General features: G+C 44.3%; 1 protein-coding gene across 11 annotated transcripts in view; it reads right to left on the reverse strand.

Moving 5' to 3' along the window:
• LOC101723550 (mitochondrial inner membrane m-AAA protease component AFG3L1) overlaps nucleotides 1-15,602 on the reverse strand; it is a 39,843-nt gene that overhangs the window by 16,053 nt on the left and 8,188 nt on the right. For 6 of the 11 annotated variants that reach the window (XM_087192388.1, XM_087192603.1, XM_087192473.1 and 3 more), the window contains 7 exons: nucleotides 9,582-9,676; nucleotides 8,425-8,574; nucleotides 6,146-6,214; nucleotides 5,410-5,534; nucleotides 4,144-4,414; nucleotides 719-856; nucleotides 206-359 (listed from right to left, as the gene is read on the reverse strand). In XM_087192388.1, coding sequence (XP_087048514.1) covers nucleotides 206-359; nucleotides 719-856; nucleotides 4,144-4,414; nucleotides 5,410-5,534; nucleotides 6,146-6,214; nucleotides 8,425-8,574; nucleotides 9,582-9,676 — 1,002 coding nt within the window. Of the gene's footprint in view, nucleotides 1-205; nucleotides 360-718; nucleotides 857-4,143; nucleotides 4,415-5,409; nucleotides 5,535-6,145; nucleotides 6,215-8,424; nucleotides 8,575-9,581; nucleotides 9,677-10,149; nucleotides 10,219-15,602 lie in introns of all 11 variants that reach the window. The other 5 variants (XM_087192350.1, XM_087192308.1, XM_087192592.1 and 2 more) reach the window with 2 other exon arrangements.

Below are 15,602 nucleotides of genomic sequence, written 5' to 3' on the forward strand. Positions count from 1 at the left end.
GCTGCCTCATGCTACTGCACCAAGTGGACGGAACACTGCTTTCTCTACCACGTCTGTCTGACAGGAACCTCTCTTAAGAGCAGAACAGCCCTCTTTCAAGGGCCATCTTCACAGGAGCAAAAGGGTAGGAGGGTCATGTGATTTCCCGCTGAGACACCACAGGTGGTGCTGACCATTCAGGGCCATGCCATGCCGTTTCACTTACCATCCATCTCCACAAGCATCTGGTTCAGGGTGTTCTCCTGCTCATTCTGACCCCCAAGGTGCCCTCGGACTCGCTTCCGGCCAATGGCATCCATCTCATCAATGAATAAGATACAAGGAGCGTTTTTCCTAGCCATTGCAAACATGTCACGGACCTGGAAGAAGGAATCCATAGTCTTTGTTATTCACACACACAGATCATCCCTAACCTTCTCCTTGGTGCTTAGCACCTCAAGGGTGGGGCACACTCTGGGCTCATATCAAGATCCCACACAAAACATGTGGCTTCCCATTCTTTTTTTTTTTTTGGTACCGGGGATCAAACTTGGGACCCTGCACTTGTGAGGCAGGCGCCGGAACCACTGAGCTAAATCCCCGGCCCTAGAGAAACTTTTTTTTTTTTGGTACCAGGGATCGAACTCTGGACCTTGCACTTGTGAGGCAGGCGTCGGAACCACTGAGCTAAATCCCCGGCCCCCATTCTTAAACAGTAGGTAGGCACCCATGCACCTACCCTTGCTGGCCCAACACCAACAAACATTTCCAGGAATTCTGATCCATTCACAGTGATGAAGGGCACGCTAGCCTCCCCTGCGGTTGCTTTGGCAAGAAGTGTTTTGCCGGTACCAGGTGGACCAGTGAGCATGGCTCCCTGTAACAGAAAGATGTGCTTGTTTCTCAAAGGAGACAGATGGCACCCAAGTCCCATTTTCCACCTAGGAAGTGGTCTTCTACACAGGTGGCTCATTGAAATGACTAACAACCTCATCAAACACCAATCTTAAAGCCTAGGGGTTCTTATTTTTAATCTTTTTCTAAAATTAAAATAAAATTACTGCATACTCACCACTCACCTTGTAAGCATGACACAGAAAACTGAAAGGCAAAACTTAAAAGAGGTGGTGTGGACTGCTCCACTTCTAGTCAAGGGTGCTGGGTTAATAACAGATCATCTTAAAGCAGATAGATCATAACTTTAAGAACAAAATTCAGATAAAAATGAGGCACAGGGCTGGGGAATGGTGGCACACACCTGTAATCCCAGAACCCAGGAGGCTGAGGCGGGAGGATCGCCATGAATTCAGGGCCAGCCTGGGCTACACAGTAAATTCAAGGCCAGCCTGAACTACATAGTGAGATGCTGGCTCAAAAAAAAAGAAAAGAAAAAGTGAGGAAAAGGACCACAAAACTCAAGCCCACATGGTTCTGGAGTCCCACATGGGGAGGCCACACGTGGTCATCCAGTGTCCTTCTCCACACATGGGTGTGGGATTTACACATCTCGCCCATGATGCTGATGGTTTTAACACTCCCTAGAATGTGACAGTCTCGGGACCCATCCCTGATCGTATGAGGACACTATACAGCAGGAAAGTTGCCGGACATGTCAGTGGTATGTTCATGAAGTATACCTGCTATGAACACAGCTAATTCTTTTCGGGGTGTGTGTGGTTTACTGGGGATGGGACCCAAGGTTTGTGCTTTCCAGGCAAGTGCTCTACCACTGAGATGCATGCCCAGCCCACCCCTCTTTTTAATTTACTTTGAGGTCTCCCTAAGTTGCCTAGGCCAGCCTCAAACTTGTGACCTTCCTGCCTCAGCCTCCCAGATAGCTGAGATGACAGCTGTGCACCACTGTGCCTAACTACAGCCAGTTCTTCCAAACAAACTCCCAGAGGGAAGAAAGCAGTAATTTTTTTTTTGGTATCAGGGATCAAACTCAGGACCTTGTGCTTGCGAGGCAGGTAGTGGAACCACTGAGCTAAATCCCCAGCCCTTAAGCAGTAATTTTGAGAAATCAGAATACTTCATACCCAGGAGGCGTTGGAAAGCCAGCTGGGACCCAACTAACTCTTCTGACAGCCACAGAATTGCAGGGAGCCTGCAATGCAACACAGGCTGAGCGAGGATCCTGCTTTCAAGAAACCAGCCTGCTTGATGAAGAGGGGCTAACACTCCACTGAGATTCTTTTCTTGGTAACTAATGGTTCCACCCACTCCCCTATTATAGGCATTTTCCCAAGTAAATACAATCAACTGAAAGAAACTGTGTAAAGCATTTGTGAGAAGCATCCACTCCAATGCCTGGCTGCCAACAGAGGTGCACAAGAGCTGAGTGGGTGCCGGCAAAGCCCCACAAGGGCCATTCATTCATGTGCTCGCTAAACCATAGAACAGACACATCCAGCCTCCTGTTCTGCTCCCCCAGGTTTACAATGGTTGCTAATCCTTTCTTTGTTGTTCAGAACAAACTGTCCAGTGGTGCCCACCTTGCAGGGAGGTGATGGGGAAGCTCAAGGCTACTGCAACGGTCAGGGTGCCACGTAAGCATGGTCACTACTACAACTGTTTTAATATGGTCCAGCATCAAAAATGACTTCAAATGCCTGTAACCATGTATGGGAAAAGAATCCATAGCTTCTGTCAAGCCCTGAAAGGGTCTATGACTGCAAACGGCACCAGCAGACAGACTGGCCCTCTGCATACCAGGCAGCCAACCTCACCACGGCTTCTGCACCCTCTAGGAACACGCTAACACACACCAACCTCCTGTACTTTCCTTTCCTGCCAAGAGATCACAGGTTTTTCAAGGGGCAGCTATGTAATCCAAAACCTGTTCATTTGAGTTGTACTTGTTTTAATCATGTATATGAGGGCTGGGGATGTACCTCAGCAGTATAGCACTTGTCTAGCCTGCACAAAGCCCTGGGTTCAATTTCTAGTACCAAAACCAAACAGTAAGAATATTACATAAACTCATAAAACAGGAGCTAAAAGTGTTTCTCCAAAAACTGAGGTGAAGCCTAGTGAAGCTGGGCGTGGTGGTGCATACCTATAACCCTAGCCCTCCAGGAGGCTGAGGCTCAGGGATGCAAGCTCAAAGCCAGTCTGGGTAACTTAATGAGAACCTGTCCCAAAACAAAAAGGGCTGGGGCAGACCTCAGCACTCCCTGGGTTCAACCCCCACGAGTGTTAAAAACAACAACAAAGTAAGTTTAAAGCTCTGGGTATAGTAAAAGAATGAAGGCAAAATATCTTTTGAAATGTTGGTGAGGCTGCCACAGGCCGCAGGGAGGAATGCTGGCAAAGGTACCCGGCTCCTTGGCCTTGACAGTGACAGCAGTGGCAGACACACTAACCATGAACCAGCAGAACTTTCTGTGATATATGGAAGCTATAGTTTGATCCCCGGTACCCCCCCCAAAAAGGGGGGGAGGGATATATGGAAGCTGGGATTCTTTGGGAAACTGGAATCCTCAAAATAGTGTGGCTCTGCTAAACAATGAGATGGGTGAAAGCATGCTATGGAAAGCAAACATCGTACCAACTAGAGGAGTATCAGTTCAGTATTGCTACTTCAAAGGGCATATCTTAGAACCAAAGACATCCTGTAATCCCAGCACTCAGGAGGCTGAGGCAGGAAGATTGCCACGAATTCCAGGCCAGCTTGGACTACAGTGAGACCCGGTCTCAAAAAAACCAAAAAAAAAAAGTTAAATGAGATTTTCTTTATGCTTAAAAAAATGCTGTAAAGTATGTGAGAAAACAAACTGATTCTAAGTTCTTGGTTCATTTCAGAAAAATCTGTAGCTATGTGGTTCACATAGGACATTTAACAAAGAATTTTGATAAGTGGAACCAAACTGAAAGCAAAGATTGGCCCCTAATGGAGAGCACTAAAGTAATGTACATTTGTGCTTTAAGTTAAAAATAAAGTTCAGATAGGTTTAAAATTTCATAGGACTTTAAGAACTGTGGTCTCAAATCCATCAGATTAAGAAGATTTTTACTGTTCTACTCTGAAAATGCTATTTCCATCCTCTACTATGATTAATAAAATACACAGGGCAAAAACTCAAATAGCTGTCCCCTCTGAGCCACAGTAGTCATTAGCCTTGACTTGAAGCTCAGAGCATTACTGTTTTCTAAAATCCATACCTTTGGGATTTTGGCTCCTAAGTCCTGATACTGCTTGGGGTTTTTCAGGAAATTCACAAACTCCATAATTTCCAATTTGGCTTCTTCACAGCCAGCTACATCTGCAAATCGCACATCAATGTTGTTCTTCAGGATCTTGGCTGTTGTCTCACCAACACTGAAGAGGCCTCCTCCTCGCCCGCGGCGCCCGGCCCCCATCGAGTGCCTCCTCACAGCATAGAGAAGGATGCTAACCAGAAGAAGGGTAGGCACCAGGCTTCCCAGGAAAGAGCTAGAAAACCAAGAAAATCACTCATCAACATTCACTCCAGAGAAAGGTCAGAACACCACTTTTAGCCAGGAAGAGCAGACGGCTCTAGTTGTGCTGCCCCAAAAGGGGCAGTTTCTTCCTGAAACGTGTCCACATCAGTCCATAGGTTCTGCCTTCCCCACCCCACCAGGCCTTCTGCAGCGTGGGTTGGGGCAGGAAAGGCAGTGGATGCCGCAGCCTTGGATGCCTCTGTCACATGCCTTCCTCTGCAGCCCACAGGCCTGCACAGGCAGCTGAGGGTAATAGCACCCATCCTGTCTCAGCACCGTCTTTCTCTTTCCTCTAGTGCATGATGAATCTCTTCCAGTTTTATCTATATTTTACTTTTTCACTTGTAATAAACATCAGCAAAAGAGTGAGAGTTCTTGTGCCTTCCAGGGGCCAGCCTGGACAATATAGCAAGACCCCATTTCAAAAGAAAAAAAAAGGAGAAAAGACTAAATACATATTCCTTCATTACAGGAATTATAAATTTCAGCAGATGCCTATACTGTGCTTGAAAAGATGCATACTCCAAAACAGGTTACATGGGCCGGGGATTTAGCTCAGTGCTTCTGGCGCCTGCCTCGAAAGTGCAAGGTCCCGAGTTCGATCTCCGGTACCAAAAAAAAAAAAAACAAACAAAAAAAACAGGTTACATGACAAACTTTGGTGTTCATAATCAGAAGCCCTGGATGTGAGGGCGATCTGGCTGCGACATATCACCCCATTGATTGCCAGGGTTGATTCGGCTGATCTGGCTGGCTAGGCAGGTGTCCCCTGCCTCCCTCACCGCTCCATGTGCTGCGCGCTCAGTTGAAGAGGACGACCACCCCCGATAGAGGAGGACCGTTTCCTTGGTCAAGAGTATACGAGTAGCTAGGCTCCTCTGCTAGAACCTCCAAACAAGCTCTCAAGGTCCATAATCAGAAGCCCTGACTATAATTTCTCATCATCCAACTCATCCCACAACTCACCCATCACTCTCAGTGGTGTAGACCACTGCGGCCTGGTTGGTGGGTTCGATCCCCAGCTCCCACTGAGCAGACTCGAGGTTCCGCTCAAAGATATCAACACTGCCGATGTTGAACCACACAAACTTCTGCAGAGATGGAGAGCACGGATGGGCTGCAGCACAGAGTCCCACAAAAACACAACCCTATACATACCCACAGCCTGCATGCTCATTCACCAGATCCTCTCTCAGCAGAGCTCTTCTTCTTAGTCTTCATCACACATCTGGGCAAATCTCACCCTAAGGCTGGCCCCAAGGGTAACTGCAAACAGCAGAAACTCCTTGGTTCTAGTCCCACAAAACCGCCATGCCTTAAGTTCTAGACAAAAGTACAAAATGCTGCAAACACCTGCCAAAGTCTGCCTTAGTCCTTTAGTCTTTGTCTTTTATTCTTCTCCTAAACCTTGCCCAGTGTTCTCACACACTGCTCGGCAAAACTGAATCACAGTTAACAGGGGTTTTTTTGGTACTGGGGATCGAACTTGGGACATTGTGCTTGTGAGGCAGGCAGCGGAACCACTGAGCTAAATCCCCGAACCCCCCACAGCTAACAGTTTTATGAGAGTGTCTACCCTACCTGAAAGACACATTCATGAATACAAAATAGTGAGGTAAACCTCGCAGGAACAGAGGAGGCATTCTATACTTTCCATTATGAAAAAGCTGTGTCTGGAGTCCTGGGTCTTAAACCCACTCACCGCAGAAGAGGTCCCTGGGGCAGGAATAACCCGCACAAACTGTTTGTTCACGACTTCTAGCCGGTCCACCTAGGAGAAAGGGAAAAATATGCAGAACAGATAAGGCAGAAAGTAGGAGACTCAAGCCAACCATGGGAAGTGTCACAGGCTCCTGTAACTGACCATATACACTCTGCATACCAGATCCAAGCTCTGTCTTCCTACTAATTCCAATACTTCATGTGGGGCATAACTCTATTTCTACTACAGGAACAAAGGAATGAATTCAAAAAGAGGGTTTTTTTTGGGGGGGGGTCTGCTTTTTTTTTTCTTTCTTGAAACAGGGTCTTGCTATACAGTTCAGGCTGATCTTGAACTCACAGAGATCCTTCTTCCATAGTCTCCCAAGTGCTGCTATCACAGGCATGCACCACCACACCTAGCTAAGAAGTTTCCAAATTTGGTACATCTGAGCACCAACATTCCAGATTGGCTTAAAAACTCAAAAAGATTACAAACAAGTTTTTTTTGTTTTTTACAAACAAGTTTTATACTGACAGTACAGCAAAGATAAATACATAGCTGATTCTGAAATATTTTTTTCATCTAGCTCTAGTTATAAGAAAACAAAGAAAAAAATGTAGCCCTGAAGGTTCATGAGCTGCCACGACCAGCAGACAACAGCAACATAAAAAATTCTTGAGGATACAATGATAATACTGTTGTTCCTCCTGCTCATCAGAGAATCTTTTTTTTTTCTTTTTTGTGAGACAGGGTCTCACTATGAAGTCCAGGCTGGCCTGGAACTCACTATATAGACTAGGTTGGCCTCAAACTCACAGTGATCCTCTTCTATCAGCCTCCCAAGTGCTGGGATTACAGCCATGTACCACCACACCTGGCTCTCATCACAGAATCTTGTTTCTATTTTTCAATACACAGGAAATCAAACCCAGAGCCCCTCTACCACTGAACTGCATCTCTAGGCTTTTTCATTTTTTATTGTAATATACAATCTTAATAAATAACCCAGGCAGGACTTGAGCTTGTAATCCTCCTGCCTCAGCTTCCCTCAATACTGGAATTATAGGCATGCATCACCATGTCCAGCCATCACAAAATCTTAAACCTGAACAATACAACTTCTCTTGGAAGTTAATGAAGCCTGAGGGTTGTGATTAATGCATGTTCATTAAGCATGCTAGCACTGGAAAAGACCTCAGGGAAGCACTGGAATCTGTCCAGAATCCATGCACTGGAAGGCATCCTGGGCTCACCATCTCCATCTCCCCCTCCTCACGCCTGCACCTGCAGGTGGCAGACCCACAGCAAGCAAGGGCTGCAGCAGCTCTGCCCCCACTACTGTAAGGAAAGTTGCCAAGAGTCTCCCTGGTGATAGGCATGGGCCCTGTAGTCAGACAAAAAGCCCTGGCCACAAACCCCGGAGGGAAACAAGAGTTCCCTACAGACCTCATCACATAGAAGTGCAGATCTAATACCACATTACTTAGCAAACACTCTCCCGAGGGCACCTGAGAGGCAACGCATCTCCTCTTCAGTTTACACTGAAGTCTGAGCTGGCTTCACCCAGCCTCGGCATCCTGATGAACAAGCCTGCCTCTCATGAAGGGTAAGAGAGGACTCCCCATGCCACAAGCTCTTCCATACAAAGCCCTAGCCCCAGCCTAAGGGTGGTGATGCATCTCTGTAATCCCAGCACTTGGGAGGCTGAGGCAGGACAGTCGTGAGCTCCAGATCAGCCTGGGTTACATAGCATGTTCAAGGCCAGCATGGGTTACATGGCAAGAACCTGTCTCAAACAAAAAAACAAACATCCCAAACCCCTGGCCAGCAAGGGCCCACGACACAGTGTATGAACCAGACATAAGACTGAAATTCAACGATCAATGGACAGGGGCCGGGGATCTAGCTCAGTGGTTCCACCACCTGCCTCGCAAGTGCAAGGTCCCCAGTTCGATCCCCGGTACCAAAAAAAACACAAAAAACAATCAATGGACAAATAACTAAGTCTCAGAGGACAGGCTTAAAAAATAGTCCATGATGTTAAAGCAGCCTTTCTACTCAGCCAGAAAGTGGCCTAACACCTTTCTGTAGTTTCTAGAAAAGGAAAACTGCCTCTGGGCTCTGCCCTGAAGCGGGCCTACTCAAAACATCCACCACGTAGAGGACTGACTCTCAGCCCAGCCTGGAGCTCACACCCTCTTCCGGGCTGAGCAGGCCTGCAGGGTCCCACAACAAAGCACCTTCCTTCCCAGTGGATATGCTGTAAGTTCCCTCACCAAGCCTCTGGCCAGGTAATACTGCACAAAGTGCTTCCAGGTGATTTCTTTTCCAGGATCTCGAAAACAGAAGTAGAAAACTCCCACAGCAACACCTGCCCCCAAAACGGCCAGATTTCGGAAATCCTTGTCATCCCAGGGAAACTCTCCCTGTGGAAGAAAAGATAACATATTTTCCATGTAAATGAGTTCTTTTTTTTCCTGCAGTGCTGGAGACCCAACCTGGGGCCCACCCATGCTAACCAAGTGCTGAGTCACACCCTCAGCTCTAGGGTGGTTTATGAAAACATGATTTCTCTTTTCAGATGTTATTGGAGTTGTCCAAACCATCCCCTCACAAACTACACAAAGGGCCTCAGGTGTCCAGTGAAGCAGAATCATTCCTCTCCAGAGAAAAACCTTTACACAGGATACAAGTACACATCACACTTGCAGCTTACCCGTCAGCCCAGGAGCAGCAGAAACCCATGAAGAGCTCTGCTCTGGATCTATCATCTGGATTCTCTTTTGTCTGGGTCTTTAAAAACTCAAACGGAACAGCAACACAGCTTAAGAATCTTTGTTTGTTTGGTTTTTTGGTACCTGGGATCGAACTCAGGACCTTGCGCTTGTGAGGCAGGCGCCAGAACCACTGAGCTAAATCGCTGGCCCACAGCTTAAGAATCTTTAAAGTAATATATGAGCTTGGCCCCAGGCAAGCACAGATTGCTACTGCTTGAGTGTGTATCTCCCTGTGAAACTCACATTAGAGCCTTACCCCAAGGTGATATTAAGAGGGGAAACGAGGGCTCCATGCTCCGAAATGGGATTAGGGTTTTCTTGTTAAAGGGCTTGAAGGAAAGGGCTGGTCTCTTCCACCATGTGAGGACACACCCCCTTCCCCTCTGCAGGAAGCAGTACTCAAATAGCATGAAAGGTGCCTTGGAAGCAGAGACCAATTGCTCACCTGACACTGGACCTGCTGGCATCCTGACCTTGTGCTTTATAGCCTGCATAACTTTGAGCACACAGTGTTTATAAATTACTCAGAATAAGGTATTTTGTCATAGGAGCAGAAATGGACTAAGACAAAGATAACAGAACCTCAGCTCTGCAGGCGCTACATCCTTTGACAAAGTAACAAGGTGTCTGGGCCCAGTCCTGTGATGCACACAAACCTTCTGCATCCGTTTCCACCAGGCAAAATTATGCCCCGGCCCTCCTCTCTTGCCTCCATCTCTTCCAGGCCCAGCATTCTTTGGCTCACCAGTTTCTAAGAAAAAACAAAGTTGAATTATGAGACATGGTAAAAATTTATATAAATTTTAAGGATAAAACTTGAGTCTTCATAGAAGTGTTCCATCTGTAACAAGGCATGTTACCACAGATCCTGGTATGCTCTTATGTATTTCTTCCCATTTCTTAGTCATGAGTACCTAAGAAGGAGTTTTCACAGGAAAAACATCTGATAATACAGACTTTGATACCAAAACCCAATTCACATCACCAAAGTGTGATAGGACTTAATAGATTATTCACTGAGGCTTAGATCCAAAGCTGAAGAGGCACAAAAAGATGAAGACAAAGGCAAAGGACAGAATGACTAGGGAGCAAAAGCCAGCTCCCACAAGCACCCAGAAAAAAAGGTCAACCTCACACATACAGGCCCACCTGCCTGTCATTTCCTAGGAAGATTAACCCACAAACTAGTGATTACTTCAAAAATACTCAGATGTAAATCTTTACCTTTTCTTGGAGCTGCTGATTTGTCAGAGTCTGTGTTTCTTCCACTCCTCTTAAAGACTTTTTCAAACCCTTAGGGATAAAAATGAAGAGGCTTTAAAGAAAAAAAAAGTATACTCAAAACAAACAATTCAATTAAAGCCGAAGAGGAGACTGTCAGGAAGATGGTTGAGTAGTGAGCAGCAAAGAAAGAGCCTCTCCAAGATCTGGTGTCCTGACACTGGAATATAGTGGTGCGAGGAGAAGAACAAGGAAGGAAGTGGGTCCCCAGGACCCAGGAAGGATCTGAAGTGAGAACTGAAGTCTGCAGGGACAGTGAAGAGAGAGACTTTAACAAAGAGGAAGGAAGTAGTAAGCAGAGCTCTCTCCCAGAGCCTGGACTCACAGCATGGGAACGGCAAGCTGAACCTGCAGACGCACAGTGACTATTGGTGACCCCAGAGGCCTCCACAGAGAAACTCACCAGTGAAACAGAGCAGTGGACACACGGACTGAGGTGGCTGGTGAGTTTTCTGGGTTTAGACCTCACCCAGGAGAGGGTGATTAGCCAGTACCCATCTTGCAGAGGGGCCAACTGAGCTTGGAACACAGAACAGCTAGGGGCCAACCCCATCCAGTGGCTCCTGCTGCTTTAGTGCAGGTGCTGAGTTCAATTCAGCAGGAGGTCAGGGAGCAGAGTTGAAGCTGGCAGGAGACACACTGTTGTAGGCTCAAGGAATCCAGTTCCAGCCTCATATTCAGAAACTGGCCTGAACTTCAGAGGAACTAAAGGGGCAGGCTGGCTGAGATTATCCACTACCACAACGTGAAGCTGCAGTTGGCTTGCTGGAATTAATCAATTTGGCTCTGGATTCTGTTTCCCCACACTGCCTAATAGTGACAGCAGAGACACACTTTGAATTGGACGATTGGGGTTTTTTTAAATCTTTTTTCTGTTTTTCCTCCATTCTAGTTCTTGTTTTGTTTTGTTTAGTTTGTTTTGTTTTTTTTAGGTACCAGGGATCGAACTCGGGACCTTTTGCTTGTGAGGCCGGCACCAGAACCACTGAGCTAAATCCCGAGTCAGGTTTAGTTTTTTCTTGATTATTAGAACACACTGTCTAGGTTTTTTTATTTGTTTTGGTACCGGGGATCAAATTCGGGTCCTTGTGCTTGCGAGGCAGGCAGTGACACCACTGAGCTAAATCCCCGGGCCAGTGTCTAGTTTTTTGGGGTTTTTCTGGTACCGGGGATCAAACTCTGGACCAGGCACTTGCAAGAATGTCTAGTTTTTTTGTTCTGTTCTTGTTTTTATTTTTTCCTTTTCTCTTTCCCACCTGTCTTCTTCACCAGTTTCCTAAAGTTTGTCCTTCAGCCTTGCTTCTGATCTCTTCCTCTTCTTCTATTTGTTTTTTTCCCCTAACCCTTTTTAAATCTTCTCCCCTAAGGGTAAAATCACCATATTAAGGGCTTATTTATTACATACAATTTTTGGATTTGTTCTAGATTTCATCATATAACCACAAATCTAGTTCATATGGTTCAATATGGTTCAAAGCAGCAAATTAATAGTTATCACTTTTGTCATTTTCTAGGCTGTATTTGATGCTACTGTTCTTGTTGATTGTACTATTTAGCCAAGGTGACATAAAATGTGCTAATCAGTTGTTTCTCTTGGTATACCAAGACAGATTGCCTCAGGGTCTTGCCAAAGAACTGGCAGCTGAGCCAAGTAGGCAGAAACTTCTCATCCCCAGTAAATAAAAGAGGTAGGATCTTGCAACACACTTAAAACCCAAAAGCCAACTGCATTTGGAAGACACTTTTGAGAAGTAGTCATTTCCTAAGGGCTCTGAATACTGGCAACAAAGCTACTCACCACAAGCAATTTACAAGCATCAACCCAGGAATCAAACTTAAAAAAAAAATAGAAAAGGAGAAAACACTTAAACAAGATGCAATCCCCCTAGACTTTCAGCTCATCAGAGGCAAACTCTGGGGGCAATGAGGTGGAATAATCCAAAAGCCACCCACCTGGACTCACTGAAGTGGTTACAGCAGAAGTAATAAAGCAGATGAATGAGGCTCTAGAAAAAAATCAAAGCAGAAATAATTTCCCAGATAACTACAGAGATGCTGACCAGAATGAAAGACATGCTTAGTGACTCTAGAGCAGATACAGATTTTAAAAAAACAGAGAGCTCAGGAAATGACGGGAACCATGAATGCCCAGAGTAGGAAAGAAATGGACATCATGAACATCCAGCACAGGAAAAAATTGGAAACCATCCATGTGCAGCATAGGAAAGAAATGAAATCCAGTAAACAGATTCAAACAGATATCCAGGAGATTAAAAACTCCACTGAAAGTGGATATCAGAATATCAGATATAGAAGACAGGATTACAGCTACTGATCACGAAAAAAGACTTCTTAAAAATAGCAAGGGACTCTGAGAAATCAATCCAGCAACTGCTAAATGATACAAAGAAGAATAACTAAGGTTGACTGGAGTCAATGAAAAAGCAGGAGACACCGTAAACAACATAAAAAACCTGTTCACAAAAGTAAAGGCAGAAAACTTCCCAAACAGAGAAAAAGAACTGGACATACAAGTAAGTGGGACATATAGGACTCCACTTAGCCATTATAAAAAAAAAACCTTCCCCAAGGCATATAAGAGTCAAGATTCCAGAAATTCAACACAAGGACAGAATATCAAAAGCTGTTAAGAGAAAAGAAACCAATCACCTATAAAAGAAAGTCCATCAGAATCACAGCAGACTTCTCAACACAAACTCTCAAGTCAAGGACAGCTTGGAGTGAAGTATTTCAAGTCCTAAAGGAAAACAACCTTTAAACCAGACTGATGTACCCTGCAAAACTATCTTTCAAAATTGACTGAGAAATAAGATACTTCCATGAAAAGAACACCTGAAGAAATTTATGACCACCAAACCAGCACTCCAAAGTGTTCTGAAGGATATTCTAGAAAGAGACAATGAAGATTACAACTCCAACAAAATGAATCCACCAGGCAAGGTAAGAAATTAAACAGAAAAGGAAAGAAGAACGCCAACAACAGGAAAATAACATGACAGTGATAAGACAATACATGTTATAACCATCAATGTTAATGGTTTCAATTCACCAATCAAAAGAAACAGACTGGCAGAATGGATCAAGAAGCAAGATCCAGGGCTGGAGATGTAGCTCAGTGGCACTGAGCCTGCCTGCCAAATGGAAGGTCCTGAGTTCGATTCCTGGTACTGGAAAAAAATGGTAAAGAAGCAAGATCCAACAATATGCTGCATACAAAAAACACATTTAATTCAAAAACAAATTCATAGACTGAAAATCAAAGGTTGGAAAACAATATTCCATGTGACAGGAACCTGGAAAAAACCAGGGGTAGCTATTCTATTTGCAGACAAAGTAGATTTCAAGCCAAGACTCATTAAGAAAGATCACTATATCCATGGAAAGGGAATAACCCAAGAGAGATAACAATGATAAATATAAGGGCCAGGGATTTAGCTCAGTGGTGCCGCTGCCTCTCCCACAAGGATAAGGACCCAAGTTCAATCTCTGGTACCAAAAACAAAACAATGATAAATATATATGCACCAAAAAACAGTGCACCCAACTATACAAAACAAATATTAATGGACATGAAAAATCATATAAACACTAATACAGTTGTAATGAGGGACCTTAGTACACCACTGTCACAAATAGACAGATCAACTAGACAAACAATTAACAATGAAATATTAGAACTGAACCAAACTTTTGAACAAATACACTTAGATGTCTACAAATACACTTAGATGTCTACAGTGTTCCATCCCACAACACCAGAATAAACATTCTTCTCAGTTGCACATGGGACTGTCTCCAAAATAGACCACAAACTAGCTCATAGAACATGCTTAAGTAAATGCAAAGGAACTGAAATTATTCCATGCATATTATTAGATCATAGTACAATGAAATTAGAAATCAACAGCAAAAGAAACCACAGGAACTTCATAAACACATGGAAATTAAATAACACCCTCCTAACAACCAATGGGTCACAGATTAAATTAAAGAAGAAATCAGGGGGCCGGGGATGTAGCTCAGTGGTTCCAGCGCCTGCCTCACAAGCACAAGGTCCTGAGCTCGATCCCCAGTACCAAAAAAAAAAGAAATCAGGGCTGGGAATTTAGCCCAGTGGCACCATGCCTGCCTCACAACCCCAAGGTCATGAGTTCGATTCCAGGTACCAAAAAGAGAAATCAGACAGTGTCTACAATTAAATGATAATGACAATACAACATAGTGGAACTTACAGGATCCAATGAAAGCAGTCTTATAAGGGAAATTTATACCAGTGAATAACCATAACAGGAAAACAGAGTAGGCTCAAATAAACAACCTAATGTTGAATGTCAAGTTTCTAGTAAAAGAAGAGTAAGTCAAGCCCAAAACTCCTATGAGGGAGAAAATTACAAAAATAATAGTGGAAAAAAAAATAGTAAGAGTAGTGGGCTGGGGATTTAGCTCAGTGGCACCACCCTGCCTTGCAAGTGCAAAGTCCTGAGGAGTTCAATCCCTAGTACCAAAAAAAAAGGTAGAAATTAATGCAAAGACTAAAAAAAATATGAAGAATCTGGGGCCGGGGATTTAGCTCAGTGGTTTTGCCACCTGCTGCACAAGCGCAAGGACCCGAATTTGATCCCTGGTACCAAAAAAAAAATGAAGAATCAATGAATCAAGGAGTTGGTTCTTTGAAAGATTACATAAAATTGACAAACCCTTAGCCAACCTTATCAAAAGAAAGAAAGAAAAGACTCAAATTCATGCAATTAGGAATGAAAAGGGTAAAATCACAACAGATCCTGCAGAAATCCAGAAGATCATCAATATCTACTCCCAGAATCCATATGCTAATAAGATGGAAAATATAGAAGAAATGAACAGATTCCTAGATATGTATGAATTACCAAAACTGAATCAAGAAGATATAAAAATTCTAAATAAACTAATATCAGCCAATGAAATTGAAGATGTTATTAAAAACCTACCAATATGGCCAGGGATTTAGCTCAGTGGTTCTGGCGCCTGCCTCGCAAGTGCAAAGTCCCAAGTTCAATCCCTGATACTAAAAAAACCAAAAAACCTACCAACAAAGAAAAGCCCAGGCCCTAATGGATTCATGCTGAATTCTATAAGAAATTTAGAGAAGACCTACTTCTCAAACTCTTTAATGAAATTGAAAGGGACGCAATACTCCCAAATTCATTCCTGGAAGCAAGCATTACCCTGATTCCAAAACCAGAGGATTCAACCAAAAAAGAGAATTATAGGCCAATTTCCCTAATGAACATACATGCAAAAATCCTCAATAAGATACTGACTGGGCTAGGGATTTAGCTCAGTGGTTCCGCCACCTGCCTCGCAAGCGCAAGGTCCTGAGTTCAATCCCTGGTACC

This window comes from Heterocephalus glaber, unplaced genomic scaffold, assembly GCF_053883595.1.
Source record: "Heterocephalus glaber isolate CG9 unplaced genomic scaffold, H.glaber_assembly_v1.0 deba00000071, whole genome shotgun sequence".
In the NCBI taxonomy this organism is placed as follows: Eukaryota; Metazoa; Chordata; class Mammalia; order Rodentia; family Bathyergidae; genus Heterocephalus; species Heterocephalus glaber.